This window comes from Arachis hypogaea, chromosome 5 (assembly GCF_003086295.3).
Source record: "Arachis hypogaea cultivar Tifrunner chromosome 5, arahy.Tifrunner.gnm2.J5K5, whole genome shotgun sequence".
In the NCBI taxonomy this organism is placed as follows: Eukaryota; Viridiplantae; Streptophyta; class Magnoliopsida; order Fabales; family Fabaceae; genus Arachis; species Arachis hypogaea.
In genome coordinates, this window is record NC_092040.1 from 108,120,699 (window position 1) to 108,139,411 (window position 18,713).

General features: G+C 39.2%; 2 protein-coding genes and 1 long non-coding RNA gene across 7 annotated transcripts; 2 read left to right on the forward strand and 1 right to left on the reverse strand.

Annotated features, from left to right (window-relative positions):
* The first annotated feature begins 9,164 nt into the window (after positions 1–9,164).
* On the forward strand, positions 9,165–10,707 carry LOC112802600 (uncharacterized). The gene is made up of 3 exons (XR_011882393.1): positions 9,165–9,489; positions 9,711–9,797; positions 10,298–10,707. It is a non-coding gene; the product is annotated as an uncharacterized lncRNA (long non-coding RNA).
* A 541-nt stretch (positions 10,708–11,248) lies between these two features.
* On the reverse strand, positions 11,249–12,134 carry LOC112802602 (protein NDR1). Its single transcript, XM_025845869.3, has one exon. The coding sequence runs from the start codon at positions 12,132–12,134 to the stop codon at positions 11,490–11,492; it is 645 nt and encodes a 214-aa protein (XP_025701654.1). The 3' UTR covers positions 11,249–11,489.
* LOC112802603 (uncharacterized) lies at positions 12,106–18,694 on the forward strand. Of its 5 annotated transcripts, none has more exons than XM_029298551.2 (14): positions 12,106–12,234; positions 12,920–13,090; positions 13,183–13,276; positions 13,382–13,461; positions 13,581–13,659; positions 13,771–13,814; positions 14,450–14,517; positions 14,769–14,854; positions 14,942–15,099; positions 15,214–16,552; positions 16,681–16,967; positions 17,196–17,331; positions 17,475–17,631; positions 18,121–18,694. In XM_029298551.2, the coding sequence occupies exons 2-13, from the start codon at positions 12,968–12,970 to the stop codon at positions 17,477–17,479; spliced, it is 2,499 nt and encodes an 832-aa protein (XP_029154384.2). In that variant the 5' UTR covers positions 12,106–12,234; positions 12,920–12,967; the 3' UTR covers positions 17,480–17,631; positions 18,121–18,694. The 5 variants fall into 5 exon arrangements, with proteins under 5 accessions (XP_029154384.2, XP_029154383.2, XP_072093866.1 ...); XM_072237766.1 differs by having other exon boundaries at positions 12,107–12,234; positions 15,214–15,265; positions 15,407–16,552; positions 17,196–17,631; XM_029298550.2 differs by having other exon boundaries at positions 17,196–17,631.
* The last annotated feature ends 19 nt before the right edge of the window (positions 18,695–18,713 follow it).

The window sequence follows — 18,713 nt, forward strand, 5'->3', positions numbered from 1 at the left end:
AGAAAACACCATAAAAAGAACCTTGTAAACTGTGTATGCTACAAATGTCAAACCTAAATAACTTACGTGTCGATCACGCAATCTGTCCAAAGCAAGACGCATTTGAATAATTCTTTGCTCCTTGGCATCAGAGGTTGGTAGATACGTTGCCCACCTACAATTCACTCGTTATTAGCAGTGCATAAAGAAGGATACTACATTGAAATAAACATGTATGACGTGCAAAACATTAAAATTACCTGGATGCCAGTGGAAAACTAAATATGTCAAATCCGTTCGGCCTCAACATGGGGAACTGCCAGAAAATCCAATACTGCAGTAGATGAAGTGGTCTGGCTAAATTAGTAACATTTCTATTGGCGACCCGACACATGGATCTATACAACCAGGCCAGTGTAGTTGAGCCCCAGCCATGATTGCCCAACTCATCAAGCCTCACTACAAACGACAACCACCAAAGGTGAACCCGATGACATGACAATATGAGTAATGCAAAGCCTGAAAATACCCACAATCACATGTATGATCTCTAAGTGAAACTCGATATATGCCAAGCAAGAAGTTACCAGTAGGAGTCGTCTCAGCCATAGTATACCCAAAATGATGCTTGTCGAACAAAGTGATGGTGAAGTATCTCGAATCTCTCAAGTTGCGGTCTATTGCTTTCACCAAAGCCTGTCCAATCCTCAATTGCGCCTCTGTTGTGTCCTCACATAATAAACAATTCTGCAAGCCTTCCGTACATAGACTTCACCAACGATGTGACTGGGAGGTTCCTTGTATCCTTTAAGACAAAATTAATGCATTCAAAGATGTTGGTGGTCATGTGGCAAAAACATCTCCCACTATCCTGATGCTAGGTCCACTTATCATATTTCATTCACTTGACCCAATCACACATAACCAGATTCTCAGTCGGTATAATATCAAACCAGTAACCAAACTCCACCTCAGTCTTTGCATATGAAGCATTCACAAGTAGCTTTTTTGCATCTTGACCCTTGAAACTCAACGAAAAGTTTGCCACCACATGACGATGTAGAATGCTCGATAAGCACGTGGAGCTAGCCAACCTCTATCAGGGGCCTCCAGCTAGCCTTGATGCCATTATGCCTGTCGGAGATAACTAGAATACCCTCTTGTAGCGTCACATGCTGTCGTAGGTTGGACAAGAAAAAAGACTACGACTCCGCATTTTCTTCCTTCACAAGTGCAAATACAACCAGTAAGATGTTCGAGTTTCCATCTTGCGTTATAGCCAGAAGCAAGGTACCCCATATTTGCCATACAAGTGAGTACTATCGATACTCCCTAGTGACTTGCAATGTCGAAAGGCTTCAATGCAAGGAGGAAATGTCCAGAAAATACGTTGAAAATACACTGTAGATTCATCAACCTGATCTTCAACTCTAATTGGAGAAGTCTTCAACATAGCAATTGTGTCGACCATAGTGGATTGGACTCCAAGCATCCAACGTGGCAACTCATCGTAGAACTCTTCCCAATCACTATAAATCTGTGCTATTACCTTCTACTTTTCCAGCCGAACCTTCCTGCAAGTAGGCTTGAACCCATAAGTTGCTTTTGTTGCTTCACCTTTATCGTAACCACAGCATCCACTCTAACTAATGGAAAGGTCCTCACACAAATGACGTCGTAATCAAGCTGTCAGTGATTGCTTGAATCGATGTAGCTAAGCAAGTGTGCGGTCCATTATACCTTCCAACCTCCCAGGTACCTTTTCGTGCATGAAGTGAGATGTGAATCAACTACGTGCAACCTTTGCCAAATTCCTTGCATTTTTCATGGTACTTAAGATGATCAGACTCTAACATCTTGTATTCAACCCCACGACAGATGCTCTAATCCTTCACAATAGGGGTGTTCAAATCCAAATCGATCCAAATTAAACCGCTCATCCAATTCGATCCAATCCGAAAACCGATTAAAACCGCACTAATTCGGATTTGATTGGATTCTATTTTTTGCAAACCGCTGGATTAGATCGGATTTCGGATCTACTTTTCATAACCGATCCAATCCAATCCAAACCGTACAATGTGCTATAATATTATTATTTTATTATTATATTTACAATTATACTTATAACATGTTCAATTTGTTATACATTTTTCTATTATTCATGTATTATTATTATTTAATAAATATTTTATGTTCAAAATGTTATTTATTTATTTATTTTAACTAACCTATAATTTTATTTCTATTGTTATGTTATCGTTAGCTTTTTAAGATATTGTTAAGACTTGTTATGTCATTGTTGATTATTTAAAATTTGATATTGAGACTTGTTATATGTATTTAATTTTTTTTATTTAAAAAACCGCAAATCCAAACCGATCCAAACCGCTTGTAATCGGATCAGATCAGATCGAATTTCCAAAAAAAATTTCATCCAATCCAAACCGCACTGCACATAAATTAAGCATTCGGATCGAATGACTTTTTCCCTTAAAATCGAACCAAACCGCACCGCGAACACCCCTACTTCACAATCAACAGAACTTCTTTTCTCAATTTGAACTTCTGTAGGAGCGGTTCTATGATACAATCCTTGACCCCCAAAGACAGCATCTACGTCTGGCTTTTACCCCATAACCTCCAAGTTTAGGGTTGAAAAGTGCGGAGGATATTGTTGTGCCGGAACTTGATAGGCCCTACTGTGTACGTGGATTGCTCATTGTATCCTCATCACTGCCCCCAACTATATCGACAGGCTCTTCATCTGAATTATCCTCTCACATTGTATTCTCAACTCTATTAGGTTCACTATCGCCTACACAATCAGAAATCATGACAGAGAATTAGTCATCTCAATTGCCAGCCGGCGGAACGAACGGTTCTCCAATACTCCACAACCATCTTCATCCGCGTGGTTCAAATCAATCGCAAAGGATGGAAATGCAACAAACAAACAAGATGGTGCAACCACAGGAATCGAACTAGAAGCACCCCCAAGGTAGTCGACTAAGGATTCAGAGCTGATACCCCCTAAGTGTCGACACCATCCTCTAACTTTGCATACAACTCGTGTGTTCTGACCTCTGAAAGACTTCTCTGACAATGAAACAGAACCTACAGATCTTCATCAGACCCTATCACAAATGTATCATACTTTAAACCGGTTGAGACAACTGCAATAGGGATCTTATAAAATAACTTCTTTGCTCACTTAGTCCCAAACACCCTAAACTTCTGCAATATACTGGTTTTTAGATCTAACAAGGTATTCGATGAACGGATAAATACACTCAAGGGATCCTTGTCGGTGAACTTCACACCCTCTCTTTGAGTTTTATGGATTTTTCCAGAGCAATAAACTAATGCTAAGAAACTATCCCCACTAGACATTGTGGAAATGACACTCTCCTTAACAATTACCTTCAGTTGGTATATATAGATGCTTGAACTATTCATAATCTGCTACTGGTCCCAATGGATTGTCACTCCACATAAACCGCTACAAGGTTGTCGCGGTTTATGGCCAATTTTTAGTCTTCATAAACCGTTACAGAGATGGCGCAGTTTATGCACAAATTGTAAAAACATGGTAGCCACTAGCGATTTATATAGAGTAGAACTAAGACATGGATGTAATAAGTTCTAGATTGTTATATTTGTGTAAATATGAATCCCAATTATTTTATTCATGTCATTTGTCCTTAATTTTTGTGGATTTTTTTAAATAAATAAAATAAATATTTTTATTAATCAAAATAAATAATTTGTAGCATTTTTACCAAAATACATCGTATCTCTTATCTCATTTAGAGTGCACGTAGGCACGAAACAACATGGCTGTATATATATATATATATATTGTCTACAATGCCTGTTGAGTCCTTATTACATCCGTTTCTTCAACTTTTCTTCCACTTCTACCCTTTTATAATCAAATTTTTGAATTACTACGAGACTATGGTGCGCGCCAATACACATAATGCGGACATCAACTGAGTAAACGCGACATGACACCTTGTTGGGGCAGCCAACTTTGAGGTTGGTGTTATTTTTTATTTTATGTTTATGTTAAAGCATCCACGTGTGGCCATACTTAGAGTATTTTTATAGAAATAGTATGTAGTATATGTTAGGCGAATGAATATATTGTTAGTTATGGTTTAAATGATAGGTTATGATTTTAGGCATACTTTAAAACGGATTTGTTATTTAAATATTTATTTAGGTTTGTTATTCTTTAAACTAAGTTATTAAGCATATGTTTATTAATTTAGCTATTGATTATTTAACTAAATATTTCTTAGTTAACTTAATTAAGTAACAAGATGTTTACATTTCTAGTTATTAAATATTTAAGTAAATGGTTTTATTTAAATTTGTTATTAAATTAAGTTATTAAGTTGATGGTTTACTTGTTGTAAGTTATTTAAGTAAATATTTTTAGTTAATGTAAGTTGTGAGGGAGATGTTTTATTAATGTTGTTATTAATTATTTAATTAAATATTTTTATTTAAATTAAATGATATGGATGTTTATTAATTTAGTTATTAATTATTTAAGTAAATAGTTTTATTTAAATTAATTTGTAAGGTAAATATTTGTAGTTATTTGTTAAACTAGTTGACTTATAATTTAAATTCATTTGTTGTGTAAACATTTTTTGGGAGAATTTTTTATTGTGAAATTTTTATAGCTTTATAGGGTTACACATTTTTTATTCGGATTTTTTTTTGTTTACTAGAGGCCTCACCTACTTCTTCCCAAGAAAGAGAGTCACACACGTCTACCACCGGCCGCCATTGTCCCCTACTTGAGGTAAGCTGGCTTTGGCGACGCAGTGCTACTTAGGAATTTTGCATTTGACAATGCCCTGATTATGACATTAGTGGAGTGTTGGCGGCCTGAGACCCACACCTTTCACCTGTCGTGGGGTGAGTGCACCATCACCCTACAGAACGTTGCATACCACCTCTGGCTACGCGCGCATGAAGAGCCAGTGGGTGGGTGCTTCCATGATTTCCACACATGGTACCGGACCGAGGCTTGGGAGTTGGTGGAGCAGCTACTTGGTGCCAAGCCTCTTGCAGTCCGGCAGCAGGGTGCGCAGGTAAAGGAGTCTTTCTCCCTCAAGCTGGCATGGCTTCGGGAGCAACTCCGACAGATGTCTGATATTGATGATCCAGCCACCCTTCGATAGTACGTGAGGTGTTACATACTGTTAATGATTAGGGGTTACTTGATGACTGATAAGTCAAATAATTAAGTCCATCTCCGGTGGCTCCCACTACTAGATGGCTTTCAGAGGTGCCGTTCTCTGTCTTACAGTGCTAGCATGGACGTACTGTTTTCTATGCTCTGCAGCACACCGCTCCATCACAGACATCGTACGATGCACTCCTCTATTAGAATCTTGACTATATCAGAGATTTCTCCAGTGGTGTCCACCTGAGCGACATGTTTACATGTAACCATGGTGCGAGGTAATTGTTCACTACGATTTTATTATTCTTCATTTATATAATTCAATATAATGTGCAATTAATTGAATCGTGGTTATTCTCGAAAATATCCACAAGTTGATAGGTATGACACAGTAGAGCAGGGACCAACACGAACTGAGAGTCCTACGATGGCGTCGGACGTTAGATCAGTTACAGTTGGATGAGGTAAGTGAGTTACCCTTTTATTCGGTTACATATGCATAAATTACTTATACTTTTTTAGTATATGTCACTGATTATTATTTTACAACGTACATTGTAGTTCCTGCGGACTCCCTACGATGACCCTGCACTGCAGGACATCTGCCCACTATGGCTGAAGGAAGAGGCAAAGTGAAGGACATGAATGTCTGTTATTCCACTCGTCTACTTCAACATAGTTGAATTATACCATGTCGACCAGGTGAAGTGCTAGTTTGATGGTGAGTATCCAGTACTAGGGGACGCAGTCAACGTTGATAGGTTTTTAACTACCATAGGACGAGGCAAGGACGTTTGGTGGCCTACTAAGCTTCAGGAGTGGTACGATCGGTGCAGGGCTCGATTTGGGGGAGGGATACTGGATATCCATTTAACTGTGCACAGACTATCGACTAATGCGGGAATATGTGGATTGGTATCATCAAGCTTGCCATGTTAGACACTTGTCAGGGCAAAATGTGCATGATGACCCTAGGCCGTTGGACTTACCGAGAGACGTGTAGCCTTTTGCCAGCTAGTCGAGGGACGTCCTACACCTTCCTCGGAACATGCCTGACCGTCGTTGACTGGCCAAGGAGGTTCAGCTGGACACCTAGAGGCCTACCAAGAAAGAGAGCGCAGAGGAGTTGCAGGACCTCGGAGGGACAGGGTTAGGCTTTGCAGGAAGCACTTGGACGTTGAGTCCGAGTAGGAGGCTGAGTATCATCGATAGGAGAAGCACAGGGATATGCCAGGCAAGTTCGATGACTCACCCCCACCACCACCACCTTCTCCACCATCACCACCACCACATTAGCCACCTGGTTCACATTCACAGGGATCTTGGGACGATTGGGATACTGGCCCACCGGGATGCCATGACGTCGGGGCGTCCAGCAGTCATCACGAGGCATTGAACGTAGATGAGATCCAGTTCGAGGAGGCATTCCATATTCACACCACCGACCAGGACACGATGCAGCGCATCACGGAGCAGTTCTGCACGGGTAGAGAGCAGAGCATGGGGCATGTCCATCAACAGTCATCTACTCCTATGTCTACCTCAGTCTGGGCACCGTACATTTCACCGGGACCTAGCTCCTCCTATGGTACACATGGTTGAATAGTGCACAGTATGCGACACTGCCATCGTTGGACTATGGGCTTCTCATGACAACATCCTAACCGAGGTCGACACCACTTTGTCCTTCACCTGGTCAACAGTAGTATCAGCCCCATCCAAATGTACAGGTGCCTTACCTAAACAATTACTATGGCCCTACTCATCCACTTCCATTACAGCGACCACCTTAGTCACAGATCCATCTGTAGGTCACCCACAGCTTCCTCCAGACCCACGCACTAGCAAACCTCACTGATAGGCACGGCCTCCGCCCTATGGCACCGGGCACCACCTGCATTACCATGGTGATCAGCACCGGACAACCTCTCAGGATATGCCCAATTTGTTTGCATAAACCACACCTTTTCTCTCGATGCTCACCCTCGTCCATCTTATTACGAAACCTGGTAAAAACATGTCTGCTAGTAGCCTTCCTACTCATGGCTGGATTAGGACGCAACCGTGTCCCGAACCACTTCGGCCAAAACTTATCGTTTTAGTATCAGTGAAAACTCCGTCTCATACACCTTGAACACAATGGATTGCAAGTACACCAGATTCACGTATGGACCCTATCCGACACTAGCAGCGGCACAAGCGGCAAGCGCATGATAACATGGAAAATGAAGTGATTGAAAAATGTCACAGTCACACGTACCTGCCGTCAAGAAAACATAGAACGAGCCTTGTGACCAACCTTCAAAAGGTTCTAACTTCTCAACCATAAACACTGAAGCCCGTCCGTCATAGTGAGTAATGCACATCTTTGAGATTCCTTCTCTGTTTTTTTAGTAGCAACTATCAGCCATTGAAAAAATTGATTCCCTGCCACCATTTGTGTCTGTGCTTTCCTGCTCTTCCTGACGAACAACTATTGTAGTCTATTGTAAGTGCATCAAACGATGGCCGAAATGGGCAAATAACGGGTACCCATAAGTGCCGCATTCATGCACTTGGACAGGTTCATTGTCATGTGCCCAAACTGGCGACCACCATCGTAGTGTTGTAGCCAGATCTCTTTGTTGAACCTACCAGCCCAGTCTGCCATCTCTCGCGACAAACCCCTCAAGGCATCCATTACCAATCATACCCAGCTTTGCTTGGACTATAAGCAGCGTTTATTAAATATCGTTTGTCCTTAGCAGACTTGAAACGAGACATAAAGGTTGCGACCATGTGCCAGACACAATAAGTATGAAATGCTCTAGGAGGCTGCCAGCCACTGTTGTCGGCTGTCAATGCAGCATTGATCGCCTGGATCTGTCGAAAATAATCAACAGGCCATCTGATGGGGTGACATGTCGTCTCAAATTTGTAAGGAAGAAAGACCAGAACTCGATGCTCTCAGACTCAACAACTACAAAAGCAACAGGAAGAATGTTGTTGTTGCCATCTTGTATCACTGTAATAAGCAAAACACTACCATATTTGCCATACAGGTGCGTGCCATTGACAGAGACGAATAGCTTGCAATGCTTGAATGCCTCCACACAGGCAGGGAAGGCCTAGAATATCTTAACAAACATGCTACAGTCGTGCACCATAAGGTGTCCATCATAGTACGGTACGACCTTGAACTCACATATTGTTCCAGGACAACAACTCTGCAGTGCTTGCAGCAACCTAGGCACCTTATTGTATGACTCCTCCCAATCACCATATATCTGTGCAATTGCCTTTTGCTTCGCCATCCAGACCTTTCTATACAAGGGTTTAAAGTGATAGTTTTGCCTAACTGCACCTTGTGGTACAGGGATGTTGACACCGATAGGTTGGACTGTATCAATGGCAGGATGACACGACAGATGAGACTGCTGTCCAACTGTCTGAGACATGGTTGGTGCTAAACATGCGTCCACTATTACGATCACACATTCACCACCACTAGACATTTTGGCTTATTTTTCTGAAGAAAAACAGAAGAGAGGAAGAAGTGAGATGTTTGTGAAGAATACAAAAGGTTGTACATCCTTTTATAGCTGCTGAAAATTTGTTATAATGTATCTCGTTTACACTGTAAATGTCATAATTATTCACATATCCCGTTTACAGTATAAACCAAATAAAAGTGCACATATTTCGTTTACACTGTAAATAAAATAAACGCGTCTAGTGTTTCATGCCTTATCCATAGTTGTAAAAACTGGACCGAACCGGCCGGTTCGACCAAAAAACCGGTGAACCAGTCATCTGGCCGGTCCGGTTGATCATTCTGATCGGATAAGGAAAAAACCGAAGAAAACCGGTTTGAACCGTCCGGTTTTGACAAAAACTGGTGAACCGGCGGTTTTGTGTAACCGGCCGGTTCGGAAAATTTTTCCCCTTTTCCAAACGCGACGTCGTTTTGGATTTAAAAAAAAAAAAAAAGAAAACACTCGAACTAACCCCCTTCCCCTTAACCTTAATCCCCTAAATGGGCAAATGGCAGTAACCCTCCTTCAAGTCTTTCTCACCTCATCTGCTCATCACACCGTAGTTGAAGAAAACCTCACCTCACATCAACTCACCGCTGGCCTGTCGTCTTATTCATCTCGCCGGAGATGGTGCGCCTCCAATGACATCTCAACCTCACCTCACCGTCGCGTTTTGGGTCACAAGTCGTCCCCTTCGTCGCGGCTCCTTGTTCCGCGGCTCCACGTCGTCGTTGTCGCCGTCATCGTGTCCTCTCCATCCTCTGCGTCCTCTCTCGGACTATCGGACAGGTTGGTGGTCTCCTCATTGCTCATTCTTCACTTCTCTGCGTTCTGCATTATCTCTGATTTTTTAATTATTCTGTTTATGATATATTTGTTAATTCTTGATCATGAAATTCTGTTTATTGGTGTTATATTTATGTTATATTTTTAGTTACTTTATTGTCTTGTTTCCCTGATATTTGTTTATGGTAATATTTTAAGTATTTCTGAATCTTCTGCCATTGCAGTTTGTGCTTGTTTCGTTGGCTGGGTGGGGCGCATTCATCTATGGGAATTACAAGTTCTTCACTAGAGGCAAGGGCAACAAAGAAGTGGTACATAATTTTACCTTCATTGGAAGTCCGAATTCAATTTTGTGGCTACTTCTTACACTCTGAATTTGCGTGGCAATTTATCTTCTTCTCATGATTTTACTTGATAAAGTTTCTATGGTTGCTTGTTACATTTAATTCTACAAAAACTTAATGAGAAATTATTTATCCTTCTAATTTATAAACAAAGAAACTAACGAGTGCTTTTTATGTTCTCATTATTTAGAAATCAGGAGAATATTTAGGAAGATGTTCAGGAAGATATATCATTACTGAATTGTAATTGGCATCGTTTCTAAGTTTGGGTTCTCTTTCTTCAATTCATGAAATTACCAACCTAGTTTATGAGGTTTCGAATTTCAGTTAGATATGCTAAATGTGACTGGCATGATTAGGCTAAATGCATATTCTAGCATTCATATATCATTCACAAATTTTATTTTCGGATTTTCTGTGCATCATATCAACTTGCTTAGGACTCATCTTGTCATGTCTTGCTGCAGAAAGTTGAAGAAGCACCAAACAAGGCTTGAGGTTGTTACTCCATAGAAGCGATATACCAGTTGCTTAATAAGTTGCCCTACTTAGATTTAGTTATAGATATTGTGTTATTTACCGTTATGGTATTTCTATTACCATGCAAATTGTCATCAAAGCTTTTAGCATTTTGTAGATTAGAAGCTTGGCTGCTGGGTTTGAATTTTAACTTTAATTAAACTCTTTCATAACATGATATTCGTCAATCATATTGTATACCCTTTGGTACATACTGGTACATATGAGACGAATTCTTGTAAGTTGAAATTGATCTACCTTTGATATTATTTGTGATACACAACTAAACATATGCATTAACACTAGAATATGTTTAAATAAACATTTTATTATAATGAAAAAAGGGAAGTTATTTTTATATTTTTTTATTTATATAGAATCGATTTTATCGGTTCAACCAGTGATTTATCAGTTTAACCGATAAACCAATAAACCAATAACATGACTGATTTGATTACCGGTTCGGTTCTTATAACTATGCATCACGGCCTACAATTCCTTGATTGCTAGTCAATGATGAACTCCAACATTTAATAATGAATGTAACGGCATCCAAAATAATGAAATATCCAGCAGCAGCATCACCAAAAATGTGATCATACTACAAACACAATATACTATCCACCCTCTTACTCATCGAATGACTTTGGCATTCTCATCAACAACTTTGATGAGAATAACACCAAAGTCACCATTATCAAATCATCTTACAACTGAGTATCAAGTATCAACAAAACATACGCCAACAATCTTCCTTGGGATTTAGCACCATTGATTAATGCCAGAGTTCCTATTTTCACTCCATCATTGATTAGTCAAACTGCACGCATTAATATATAGCAATATACAAGTGCATAAGGTAATAGTTGACAATGAATGCAGACTGGGAACAGAACTAATGGCAGTGAAATGAATACTAACCGCTAAAGTAAATAATTAATGTTCCATTTTTTGGGTTTACATGACACAATGATGAATGAATAAAACAATAGAGTCTACGTGAGGGGAAAAAATGGCAGTGAACTTTAAGTTTCAGTGTTTCACTGCTTTTTAAAAATAAATAAATAAATAACTAAATTAAATTAATTTAAATAATTCCTCCAATAAAAATACAGACTAGTGAAGTGAAGTCAAGTCAAGTCAATGAGTGCGCATTATCCACGCAACTAGGAATAGCGGAAGAAGCGCACGATAGCCTCCACGGAACTCCGGTGCGCCGTTCACGATCCTCGGTGGCTCGTTGCCAAGCCTCACCGGTTTCGGATACACCTTCACACCCCCATTGTTAATTTCCACATTTGCCCCTCCCCACATACCGTGTCGCTTCGTGTACCAAAACAAGATCTTGTACTTCACCGCGGTCGCAAAATCCACCCGGAAATACACCTTCCCGTCCATCCCCGCCGCCGGCGTAAGGTTTCCGACGAAGGAGGCAGAGCTAGGCTTATGCGCCTTCTTCTGGCGGCCCTGGTAGAAAGGAGCGACGGCGGTGGAGTTGGAGAGTAGGCGCGTGGTATTTTGGGAGAGGAAGACGGAGATGTTGACCCGAACGGCGTCGTATTTGATCCCTTTGTCTTTGTTAGGGTTCGTGAACTTTATTTTGAATAAAACGGTGTCGTTTTTTGTTGTTGACGGAAGGGATCTGTTGAGGGCAGGAACGTAAATTGACTCGAGATAGAATTTTGGTTGGTCAACACGGAGGGAGAGCCAGAAGAAGAGGGCGGTGAGGCCCATGGTTATTATGAAGCTGAAGCAGCATGAGCAGCAGCTGTGTTGCTCCACCATCTGCCGTGGTGGGGGTGGTGGTGATACCGCCGGGAGTCGAGAGAGAGAAAGAGAGGGAAGGAAAAAATGTAGAGATAGAGTTTTGACTGTTGAGTGTTGAGTGCGTCCCGGTTTCTTTATTTGCTGCAGCTTTTTATTTTTATTTTTGTTAAGGGCTTCCTTAAAGAGAATATATACGGACCGAGAATCAAATTTAAAAGAAATTGCGAAATTTTATTTTATTTTTAATTTTTTATTCAAAGTTTATAATTTCTGACCAACTTTGTTTGCTTTCTTTTTGTTCATTGTGTTTAAATATTCTATGTCTTATTTAACACTCCCTACTTAACTAATATTTACGAAAATAAATTGTAGTTTAAATGGCTCCTAGATTCCCCCTTTTTCCCCTTATGTAACCGGGAAAAAGCTATATTACTTACCATACTAAAATTAATAACATCTTATTAATATGAAAAATAATTGAGGTGATAAACATAAAGTGGCCTTTTTTTACATATATATAAATATGCATCTCAATATCTCATCCATTCTCTAGTTTTAATATGCTTATATGTGTAATCTGTATTGATTTGCTTTTATTTCTTTCATTTTGCTTATTTTACAGTTGTCATTTAGTTATATGATTAGAATACATAGTTCCGATAAGTTTTATTGAAAAATAAAAAGAATGGTTCATAAAAAGCAATTATACTTTTAGCTATACTCTCAAGGTTGTGGATGTTATGTTGCTTTTATTGGCATTACCATCTAATAATTCATACATGTTTTTCTTTTTTCTTTCTCAGAAACTAGAATGGGAATCTTTGTCTATTGATCTTTTGCCTCATCCTGACATGTTCGCGGATGCTGCATTAGGCTTCTCTGAAGAGGGATCAAACCTGAGAGATGATGATGGTGCAAAGCGAGTATTCTTTGGAGGAGAGCGTTTTATTGAAGGAATATCAGGAGAAGCATATGTAAATATAGTTCCTACAACTAATCTTATAAACATCTGTTTTATGTTTGAATGTTTGAGTCATGAAATATAGCTGGAATTTATAACTGCCAGATAACAGTTCAGAGAACTGACTTGAACAGTCCACTTGGGCTTGAGGTTCAGTTGCACATCAATGAAGCTGTTTGCCCTGCACTAAGTGAACCTGGTAAGTAAAAGGGCACATGTAATGTTTCTTGTATCCACATTGAATTGATACACATGGCATCATTGTGACATCACTGACATGAGTTACTACAACATGTATGAGCAGGGCTACGCGCACTTCTCCGCATTATGACAGGATTATATGTCTGTCTAAACAGGGGTGATGTTGATTTAAAGACTCAGCAGGTTTCACACTGTTTTTTAACTTTTCAGTTTTTCAGAATACCCATCCTCAGTAGTTTCCTTTGAATAAAAATATTGTTTCATTTTGACATCCTTCGAGTGTTTCTGTAATTGAATCATAGCAGCGATCAACTGAAGCTGCTGGGCGTTCTCTGGTCTCGATTGTTGTAGATCATATATTTCTTTGCATTAAAGATACTGGTTTGTTGCTAGCCACATAGCTTTCTTTTTAGATAAATTTAAACCTCTTTCAATTATATAGTCAAATTCATAGAGTTAATAAATGATCCAACCAATGACAATAACTTGCAGAATTCCGGCTTGAGCTTTTGCTGCAGTCCCTCTTTTTCTCTCGGGTAATGCTTTATTTTCATATTCATTTTATTTTTCTTTACATAATCTTACTATTCTTTCCCCCATTATTCTTTCTTTGGTACTTGTCCCATATTACTTATGAGTGTTGGTGATAAACTGACAACTCCTTAGCCTTGTCTAGAGGGAAGGATAGAATTGGTTATATCAAAAGCAAATATAAAAACATAGGACATAATATTTCCCTTCGATATTATTTTTTAATTTATATCTGTGCTTTTTTTTCCTTTTTTTTTGTGTGTTTTTTTTTTTTTTTTTGGTGGGGAAGGGGGTCTTTGGAGGCTCCATTAGTAACAAGATATGCACTATGCAGAAACAAACAAGTAAACAAAAGGAATACAAAATTGTAGCTGCTATATTTGTTTTGCCAATGTGATTTTAGTGTGATAAGTTTATTTCTTATAACTAAGCTAATCAATCTTGGAGAAAGGTAAGAAAAGAAAGCTCCTTATATTATCTGGATGATTCATGCTATGGTTGAATGTATGGTGCAAAGGTTAAGATGTCACATGCTTTTAGCAAATGTGCTTTTAAGATGTCATATTGCCATGTTATTCCCCCTTATTGTGCAATGTTATCAGGCTATCAGTGAGTTATACTGTTTCATGTACTTTTGCAGGCCAGTCTTTCTGAAGGAGAGAATGACAATAACTTGACCAAGATTACAATTGGTGGAATAATTTTAAGGTTTGTGCCTTTGTGCTCTGTCCATAAAACCACTTTCATGGTTAGATCCTGCATTAAATCCTGAGCAGTTAATGCAAATTGACAAGAGGAGAGAAAAAAAAAGGGTTTCTCATATGCTCTAGTTGATCAATCATTTTGGTGGCTTTTGATAGTTTTAATGGCACAATAATCTGTTTTCCTTCCTAAGTTGACTGTACTAATCACTATATCGTAACAACGTAACTAGGTTGCTTGTTATCATTGGAATGCAGGGACATCTATTCATCTCCGCAGTGTACACTAGTGCAACCATCGATGCAAGCTGTCACAAAAGATGCTTTCCATGTGCCTGAATTTGGTATTAAGTTATGAACACGTTTCTTGAAAATAATATATCACTTTACCAATGCTTAACAACTGGTTTTTAAATCCTTTCTTTTGGCAGCTAGAAGCTTTTGCCCTCCAATATACCCTCTAGGAGAACAGCAGTGGCAAGTGATTGAGGGAATCCCTCTAATATGCCTCCATGCACTTCAAGTCATGCCTTCACCACTTCCGCCATCCTTTGCTTCTCAGACAGTTATTGATTGTCAGCCTCTTATGGTATGTGCATCATCTTTCAATAAATATCTTGTTACAGACGTATAGTGCATCTTTTTTGTCTTTTTTTTTTTTTTTGTCAATTATATGTTTGATGATCTTTGTATATTTGTGCAGGTTCATCTTCAGGAGGAAACATGCCTGAGGATATCCTCATTCTTAGCTGATGGTATTGTTCTCAGTCCTGGTGACATTCTACCGGACTTCTCAATAAAATCTTTTATTTTCAGTCTCAAGGGGCTTGACCTTACAGTTCCACTAGACAACATTGAAACTGATATTTCTAAAATCTATATGGATAATAATACAGTTCAGACCTCCTTCACTGGAGCAACACTCCAAATTGAAAACCTTTTCTTTTCTGATTCACCCTCATTGAAACTAAGAATGCTGAACCTGGAAAAGGATCCTGCTTGTTTTAGTCTTTGGGAAGGTCAACCGATCGATGCTAGCCAGAAGAAGTGGACTGCCAGAGCATCGCAGCTTACTTTGTCCCTGGAGGCATGTAATGACAAAATCAAACTTCAAAATTACCTTGGACAAACTGGAGGACTGTTGAGATGTGTTGATCTCAAAGATTCTTGCATTGAAGTAGCTATGGCAACTGCTGATGGCAGTCCACTGTTACATATTCCTCCTTCAGGGGGTATTGTCAGGGTTGGAGTTGCTTGTGGACAGTATCTATCCAACACTTCTGTTGAACAATTATTTTTTGTCCTGGACGTCTATGGTTATTTTGGGCGAGTTAGTGAGAAAATAGCTATGGTCGGGAAAAGGAAACAACTAGAGGACATTAGAGATAAGTCTTTTAGTGGAAAGCTGATGGACAAGGTTCCCAGTGATACTGCTGTGAGTTTAACAGTAAAGGACCTCCAACTTAGATTTCTAGAGTCTTCAGTGAATGTTGAGGGAATGCCTTTAGTACAGTTTATCGGAGATGATCTATTCATTAATGCCGCCCATAAAACCCTTGGAGGGGCTATTGTTGTTTCATCTACTTTACGGTGGGAGAGTGTCCAGATAGATTGTGTGGATGCTGAGGGGCACTTACCATGTGAAAATGGATCATTCTTGAGTCCTAGCGAAAATGTTCCCTCACCAAGTGATAATGGATATCCTCATCTTAGAGCTGTTTTTTGGGTAGATAAGAATAAGAAACATCCAATGAATGGAAATGCTCATTCAATCCCTTTTCTAGACATCAGTATGGTTCATGTCATTCCACTAAACGAGCAAGATATGGAGTCTCATAGTTTAAATGTGTCAGCTTCTGTTTCTGGTGTTCGACTTGGTGGAGGAATGAACTATGCTGAAGCCCTCCTGCATAGATTTGGAATACTTGGACCTGATGGAGGCCCTGGAACAGGCCTTTCAAAAGGGTTGGAAAACTTACAAAAAGGACCCTTATCAAAACTTTTTAAGACAACACCTCTCATGGTTGATAATTCAGAAGATGGTATGAAGCAATTTCACCTGATTTTTTCTAGTTGCTATATTTGCTTATTACATAAAATAGATTTGTTTTGTGTTGCATAGACTTATTTTGCTAAGTATACGTTTCTTACTTGCTGAACTTTTTGCTAGCTGAAAGTATGAGACAAGGGGAGGAAACCAGTTTTCCACACCTGAAGAAGCCAGATGACGTGGATGTAACTATAGAATTGAGAGACTGGTTATTTGCTCTTGAAGGTGCAGATCAGATGGCTGAACAGTGGTGGTTCTCCAGTCTTGAGGTTGTAGACAGAGAAGAGAGGTGTTGGCACACAACTTTCCGTGGGTTACGAGTAAATGCAAAAAGTAGCCCAAAGAAGGTTCTGGATGGCAAAGCACAATTGCATCGGATAAAACAAAATCCAATAGAGCTTGTTACGGTAGAAAAAGCTTCCTTCTGAGTTTCAAAGATTTAATGCAATCTGTTTGTGTAAATTTTTCTCCAAATTACTGCAGAATTAAGAATTTTCTTTCTCCTTTGAGAATGATAAAATTCAATATCCTTACTGATTGGTTTTCTAGGTGTATCTCTTTTCTGTTTCTTGTCTATCATCCAGATATGTCTTACCCCTTTCATACACCTTACCTTATTGAGCTTGCACTTACAGGTAGGAATTGAAGGGCTACGAATATTAAAGCCTCATATCCAAAAGGGCAATCCTCCATCGATGTTAATTGCAAACGGGGATAAAGAAAATAGTAACACAACTGAGGGAGTTGGTCTTGAAGTTCGCTTGATATTATGTGAGGACAACACTGATGACATAGTGAATTGGGAAGTGGAAGACATAAAGTTCACTGTTAAACAACCGGCAATGGGAATTTCATAGTTAGATATAGGTCATTGTCTCATGAATGTTGCGTTTGATGATGATTGTACCTTGCAGATTGAAGCAGCAGTAACCAATGATGAGCTTCAGCACCTCACTTTGCTGTGCAAATCTGAAATTGATTCAATTGGCCGAATCACTGCTGGAGTTTTGCGGCTGCTTAAGCTGGAAGGTTCTGTTGGTCTGGCTGTAATAGATCAACTTGGTAACCTAGGTATGCTTTCCAGTTTCTAATGTTTCTGAATTAATTTTCATCGGACATATCTTGTTCTTTTAATTTCTATTTATTATTGTTATGTTATAGCCTTCAGTAAACTAAATATATAGGTAATGGATAGTGATTTGAAGCAAGGTTTAATGAATCCAAGTGGTTGGTTCATTGATGACAACTAGTGATCATGTCATGTATGATACTTAGAATGCTCGGCAAATCAATGGAAAACTATGATGCAACGCTATCACTCTCTAGGCCTTCTAGCTTTGGTTGATTGTATAGCTTATTGATCCTTTGGCTATACATTTGTGCTTACTTTTCCTACTCCCTTTGTTTCTAACTAAATAACTGTATACTTGGACAAATTATAACCAATAATGTTATGATGATTTGCAGGTAGTTTCTACTGTTTCTAGTAATGGTACCAACAATGGTATAGTTATTTGTAGTAGTTTTCTAATATTCTAAACATGGTACGGTGACTTGCAGTAAGCGAGGGCATTGACAAGATTTTCTCTTCTGAAAAGGTTACCAGAGATGGTAGTGTTGTTGGTAATCGAGGACATTCTCCCTTACCAAGCGGGGTTAATGAAGGACCACACAAAACCATGGAAGAGACATTAACTCAGCTTGAGGAACTAATCACTCATGTTGGTACTTCGGACTCTTCTTCCACTCAGCACCGTACCATTGTCAAACTAAGTCAAAAGATTGAGACCATGCAGGGCCTATTGATGCAGTTGAGGAATCAACTTTAAAGGCCCTATACCTTTTGTTGATGTACAATTTTAAGTTACGAGATTTAATTTACATAGGATATGATTCTTGTGTATATAGTATACAAAATTGCAAACTCTTGTTGGAAGTTGTATCAGTGAGGCAGAAATTAAGCTTCGTCTCGTTGGTATAACAAAGTTTTGTCTCATTGGTATAAAAATTTTGTCCCCCTTGAAAATGTAGCAAAAAATTCAACGTAAAAAAGGTAGTTCTCAAAGGCCTTGGCAGTTTAATGAGGCAGGAGAAAATTCCAGATTTGAACGTTATATACACAATTTTTTAACGATGTTCAATGCTAATAGATA